The 7,019-nt window shown below is 39.4% G+C and overlaps 1 protein-coding gene across 1 annotated transcript in view; it reads right to left on the reverse strand.

The window, feature by feature from the left end:
• Positions 1-7,019, reverse strand: part of CFAP70 (cilia and flagella associated protein 70) — an 80,419-nt gene that overhangs the window by 23,045 nt on the left and 50,355 nt on the right. Inside the window, exon 16 of the mRNA XM_027860136.1 lies at positions 4,751-4,876. Within this exon, the coding sequence (XP_027715937.1) occupies positions 4,751-4,876 (126 nt within the window). The remainder of the gene's footprint in view (positions 1-4,750; positions 4,877-7,019) is intronic.

Consider the following 7,019-nt stretch of genomic DNA (forward strand, 5'->3'; position numbering starts at 1 on the left):
AGGCCTCATTTCTAAACTATATAGAGAACTGAGTCAAATTTATAAGAATACAAGTCAGTCCCCAACTGATAAATGGTCAAAGGATATGAACAGGCAGTTTTCAGATAAAGAAATTAAAGTTATCTATAGTCATATGAAAAAAATGCTCTAAATCACTATTAATTAAAGAAATCCAAATTAAAACAACTCTGAGGTACCACATCACACCTATTAGATTGGCCAACATGACAAAACAGGAAAATGATAAATGCTGGAGAAGATGTGGGAAAATTGGAACTATGCCCAAAGGGCTAAAAAACTGTGCATACCCTTTGACCCAGCAATACCACTACCAGGTGTATATCCCAAAGAGATCATCAAAAAAGGAAAAGGACCCACATGTACGAAAATATTTATAGCAGTTCTTTTTGTGGTGGCAAAGAATTAGAAATTGAGGAAATGCCCATCAATTGGGGAATGGCTGAACAAGTTGTGGTATATGAATGTAATGGAATACTATTGTTCCATAAGAAATGACGAGCAGGTGGACTTCAGAAAAACTTGGAAAGACTTACATGAACTGATGTTAAGTGAAGTGAGAAGAACCAGGAGAACATTGTACATAACAGAAACATTGTGTGATGACCAACTTTGACAGACTCAGCTCTTCTCAGCAATGCAAGGATGTAAGACAATTCCAAAAGACTCATGATGGAAAATGCTGTCTACATGCAGAGAAAGAACCATGGAGTCTGAATGTAAATCAAAGCATACTATTTTCTCTTCTTTTTTTCTTCTTTCATGTGGTTTTTCCCTTTGGTGCTAATTCTTCTTTACAACGTGACTAATGTGGAAATATGTTTAATATGACTGTACATGTATAGCTTTTATTAGATTTCACACTGCCTTGGGGAGGGGCGAGAGGAAGGAGGAAGGGAAAATTTAAAACTCAAAATCTTATAAAAGTGAATGTTGAAAACTAAAAATAAATTAACTAATTTTTTTTAAAAAGCATGCTCTTTTTTATCTTTTAAAAACATTTTAGTTCTTTGTTTTTAGTTTTCAACATTCACTTTTATAAGATTTTGAGTTTTAAATTTTCCCTTCCTCCTTCCTCTCGCCCCTCCCCAAGGCAGTGTGAAATCTAATAAAAGCTATACATGTACAATCATATTAAACATATTTCCACATTAGTCACATTGTAAAGAAGAATTAGCACCAAAGGGAAAAACCACATGAAAGAAAAAGCAAAAAACAAACAAACAAAAAAAGAAAACAGCATGCTTCAATCTGTATTCAGACTCCATAGTTCTTTCTCTGGATGTGGATAGCATTTTCCATCATGACTCCTTTGGAACTGTCTTAGATCACTGCAATTCTGAGAAGAGCTAGGTCTAACAAAGTCAGTCCTCACACAGTGCGGCTGTTACTGTGTACAATGTTCTCATGGTTCTGCTCACTTCACTCAGCATCAGTTCATCCAAGTCTTGCCAGGTTTTTCTAAAATACGCCTGCTCACCATTTCTTATGGAACAACAATGTTTCATTATATTCACATACCACAATTGATGGATAGCCCCTCAATTTCCAATTCTTTGCCACCACAAAAAGGGCTAACATGACCTATTCTTGATGAAGCTATGCTAATTCTTAGTGATCTTCACTCCCTTTTTTAGATGCCAACTAAACATTTCTTTAATAATACATTACATTAGGGGGCAGCTAGGTGGCGCAGTGGATAGAGTACCAGCCCTGAAGTCAGGAGGACCTGAGTTCAAATGTGACCTCAGACCAAACACTTGCCACTTACTAGCTGTGTGACCCTGGGCAAGTCACTTAACCCCAATTGCCTAAAAATTAAAAAAATAAAAATAAAAAAATAATACATCACATTAGAAGTGAAATTAAAATTGAAAAAAAAATACATTACATTCTAGAATGTTATCACACTCTGCTGTTCCTATTCTCATCCTTTAAAAAAAAAAATGGGCACTTTTGCCCTTTACCATTTCCATGACCTCTGTCTTGTTCCATGATCTTTCAGTGTTCTGTGATGATAACTCAGCAATCTTATTTGTTGGTTTTGTCAGATGGGATGCCTTCCCTTGTAGAACTCTAGAACACTGGACACTACCAGTGTTTCCTTGGAATTCCCTGAAATCAGCATCTCACAAATCTAGGATACATATGTCAGACTATGCCCAGTTTTTCTCTCATTCTCTTTCATAAATTCTAAGATCAAGAGGTTGCTTATTCTAAACATTCCCATAATTGCTCCTTCAGCTCCCAATTCCTCTTCCTGGTCAAAATCAGGTCCATAGATCCACTTATCAATTTCATCACTTTGTGCAACATAACCTTCCTTGGCCAGGGTTTTATTTCTCTGCATTTTCCTGCCTCTGGCCTGGGGCATTTAATATGAAACCAGGTGCCTGGGGGGATTCCAATGTTATGGTCCAGCAGGTAATTTTATTTTTTAAGGACTTTTTTAAAATTTATTTTTAGTTTTCAACATTCACTTTTATAAGATTTTGAGTTCTAAATTTTTCTTCCTCCGTCCCCTCCCCCCTTCCCAAGATGGCATGCAATCTGATATAGGATATACTTGTACAATCATACTGAACATATTTCCACATTGGTCATGCTGTGAAAGAAGAACCAGAACCAAAAGGGGAAACCATGAGAAAGAGGGGGAAAAAAGAGAGAGAGAGAGAAAACAGTATGCTTTGATCTGCATTCAGACTCCATAGTTCTTTCTCTGGATGTGGTTAGCATTTTCCATCATGAGTCCCTTGGAATTGTCTTAGATCATTGTATTGCTGAGAAAAGCTATGTCTATCAAAGTTGATTCTCATACAGTGTCCAGCGGGTGATTTTTAAACAAAGAGAATCATTGTGCTTTACAAAGAAAACTCTGAAAGACATCAGAAAGGAATTTCTGAAATGCCAACATCTAGAGATGACGGGCCTCTGTGGCATCCAGGGGGCCAGTAGCTAGCTGCTGACTAAAAGGTCATTGCAAAGCCGATGAATGTTTCCACTAGTGCTTGTCACAAGTCTATAGAACAAGTAGCTGGTGAATGTGGCAAGCTAAGACCAGCCTGCATCCTTTACCTCTGACACAGAAATGCTTGGGAGAGATCCCCGACCAATACCAATTTTTGGACCCACCTAGGAAACAGGTATCAAACAAAGACTGGGCAGAGGAGTTGAGATTCCAGTCCTCACTAGGAATCATGGGAAATCTGCCCCTTTGAAGTTTTAAGCCAATATTGTTAATTTTGTTTTCCTTGTAGTTGAGTCCATTTAATCTACATGCAAATGAGCAATCTCAGAACACTCAAACTTGAGGAAGAAGGGAAGCAAATAACTATTTATTAAGTGCCTTTATTAAGACATTGTGCTAAGTACTTTACAACTATTATCTCATTTGATCCTCACAACAACCCTGGGGGAAGTTCGATTTTCAAGGTTGGGTTTTTTTTTTTGTTTGTTTGTTTTTTTGTTTCTTTTACAGTTGAGGAAACTGAGATAGATAAAGGTAAGTGACTTGCCCAGGGTCACACAGCTGGTAGGTATCAGAGGCCGGATTTGAACTCAGGTCTTCCTAACTCCAGGCCTAGCACTCTATCTACTGTACTATCTGGCTATCTAAGAAAAGATTGAAATTCGGCAGGAATTCTGATACAATCTAAGCAAGTTATGAATTATCATGGGTTGACGTCATGAGAACCCTGAAAAGCACTGAGAAAGCTTAAGCAGTTGGTAAAAGCTGGTGAGTCATGCAGATGCCAGGGGTGAGGGGGCTACCCCATGAGGGTGGTCAGTCCTGCTACACAGGCTACACAGGCCTTTCTGGATTCCCTCCGAGTGGCTAATGACCTTGTACATTCTTTGGACCTTCTCCAGCATTTGGTTTTGCAGTTCTTTAAAGCATCTGTCATTTCACATTGCATGTTATAGTTTTCTGTGTTTGTCTCTTATCCCCCTTTGTTCAGTTGTCTTCAGTCATGTCTGATTCTTTGTGACCCCATTTGGGGTTTTCTTGGCAAAGATACTGGAATGGTTTGCCATTTCCTTCTCTACCTCATTTTACAGATAAGGAAACTGAGGCAAACAGGGTTCAGTGACTCAGGTTCACATAGTCAGTACTAGAAAGTAATCCCCACGAGGGAAGAAACTATTGTCTTATATAAACTTTGCATCTCCCTCAGTCACTATCACATAATTGACACTTAATTGATTTGAGTTCAAAAAATAAATAACAAAGTACACCTACCAATTTCTACCAAATTTTTGTTCAACTTCAAAGGATACCACTTCCTTACAATACTGAGTAAAGTACATATATCAGAGGAACATTTCTTTAAAAAATTAAGCAGTGTCAAGAAATAACAAGCCTAGAAGTCATAGTAAGCACAGTAACCATGCTAAGAGAGTTGAATAGTTTGAAAACAAGGATGATGGGAGTGAAGCACATCTGCTGAAAGCACTGGGCTAAAGCAGACATTCCGTATGGAACCAGAGACATTGACTCTTGAGACCTAAGGAAAGCATCTCTGAAGCCCAGTCCAATGACCTGTCTCCAGGGAAGGGTCACATCCTCCAGAAGGCTGGGAATCCACGTGTAGCATTTATTACAGTCAAAAAGGACACCTGAAAGGACATGTGATCCCGGCTTTCTAGGTCAGTCTACAATAGGCTGATGACTAAATATCCACCAAATGTAGTACATCTCATAATAACCAGGGAGAAGAGGAAACACTCTTACCTCCTCGTAGTATACAGTCGCCAGGGGAAAGTCTTCATTGACTTGGGCTTCGTATGCAAAGAGTCGGAGCTGTTCAGAAGTTGTGGAAGTGGCCACGGCAGCAGTCTGAGTCTCATCTGGCTTGCTCTATTCAAAGACAAAGAAGTGAGACTGGCAAGATGGAGTGAATTTGGTGTACAGAAGCTTTAAGGGGATAAGTGCTGCCGAAGGCAAATAAAAGGCATGAAACTAAGAATATAAATTCTAAGATGATTCCAAGGCTTTTGCCAGTTTTTGTTTAGACAAATTAATAGTGAATGATTGAATCAAGAAGGAAAATTTCAGAGGTTTATTTATCATGTTTGAAATTTGCACAGAGATGGCAGGTGAACCCACAGGAATGAAAGACATTGCCCAGAGTTCCTCATCTATTGGAAAAAGCATAGGAAAACAAGACAAGATTTTGAGTGTTTAATCCCCACTGAAGATTGGAAATAGGTTTATATATCACCCAAAGGTTAACTATAGCTTAGAAACTCCGGTGGAAAAAAACGTGTTCAGGAATAAGTGATGATCTATTGTTTTGAAAGTTATGGTCAAGGAAAGAAATATCTTTCCATTTTAGCAATAAGTAATGTGAAGAAACAGGGCCTCTGACAGAACAAGGACCAGTTTTTGAAACATCACCCAGGGGTTTCCTTTTTTTCTACTATTGGAGATAAAATGGAGGTTCTAGCTATGCCCCACCTGACATGTCAGCAGCCCTCCAGGGCTTGAATAGGCTCCACCCATATATGAAAAGATCTGAAGAGCTACAGCATAAATTATGTAGGGCATGGCTGGGTGGACATTTGAGGAACGGGATTCAAGGGCCAGAGGAAGTAACAGCAGATATAGCAGTCCCTCTCTGCGCCTGGGTCTGTCTTTGACTCTACTCAAGCACTCCATTAGTGACAAAAAGGTAGCAAGGATCAACTGGAGTCCCATACAGCTTTGTCAACAAACAGGATTGGAGATCACAGCCAAGGACAAAGCAGCAAGTGAAGAAACGAAGCTAGAAAAGGAATGGGGTCCTGGCTCCCTGATGGGAGATACTTCAGGGCTCTGGGTGGGAGTGGCTTATAGGATAGTTAAAGCCTGAGCAACTGAACTGGATCCTGGGTGCTCTCAAATTCATGGATGCCTATGGACTGGTTTGGGGCTGCCAGGGTTTAGGAGCCACAGGCATGTAACACATATGGTCTTTGTTCTCATATATTTGACTTTATTCCTTTGCCTAGGATGATACCTTTGGAGCTAGAAGAAATCTTAGTGTTTATCTATTTTTCTTTTCTTTACTTTTTTTCTTTTTCTTTTTTTTTTAGGCAATTGAGGTTAAGTGACTTGTCCAGGGTCACACAGCTAGTGTCAAGTGTCTGAGGCTGGATTTGAACTCAGGTCCTCCTGACTTCAGGGCTGGTGCTCCATCCACTGCGCCACCTAGCTGCCCCCTTAGTGTTAATCTAATCTAACCTTCTTATTTAACAAAACTAAGAGACATTAAGTTACTTGTGCAAGGTCTATGGTAGTAAGTAAAGCATTATATAGAGTCAAGTCATACTTGGATAGTTAACTTCATTATGTATTACTCATATGACTTGGGCTCATTAAATCAAAATCTGAAAAGCAAAAGGGAGCGTTTCCTGATGTATGGGGAAGAGAGCCAGGGGAGGGTTACTGGATAAATTCACACTGACTATATCTCTAAAGCAAGTTGATGAACACTGCCATCCAGAAAAAAAGTGGAGCTAGGCATTTCCTTCAAGCAACCTCTGGTGTTGCAAGGAATGTATAATCAACCAGAGTGTTCGTGGGTCAGCCATTATTGGGGTCTTCATCCCTGGAAATCCAGCTAACTGCCATTGTGACCCTCTCCAATTGGGCAAGTGGTTATCTTTCTATATCTTTCAAAGGCTGGCACCACCAGTCTACCTTCAAATTCAATGCAGTTGTTCCTTTTCTCTTTAAACCCCTGAGACAAAGGGTAAATGTTTCAAAAAAGATTTCATCAATGACCAACAGAAAGAGGATAAGAGAAAATAAACTAACAAAGAATAGCATTATAACTATTCAGAACATGACCATCCTATCATAAAAGACCCTTCAATCTGGCTGTCGGTGGTAGGCCAGTTCTGTTTGTTCCCATCTAATGAGCCTCTTGACTAGCTCTTATCTAGCAAATCTACGCTTATCTATATTATGTATTTCTTACATACCAGGTATAAGCCTGGTCCCCATTTTCTGTCCAGAC

The sequence above is a fragment of the Vombatus ursinus genome, unplaced genomic scaffold, assembly GCF_900497805.2.
Source record: "Vombatus ursinus unplaced genomic scaffold, bare-nosed wombat genome assembly UNPS02000749.1, whole genome shotgun sequence".
Lineage (NCBI taxonomy): Eukaryota > Metazoa > Chordata > Mammalia > Diprotodontia > Vombatidae > Vombatus > Vombatus ursinus.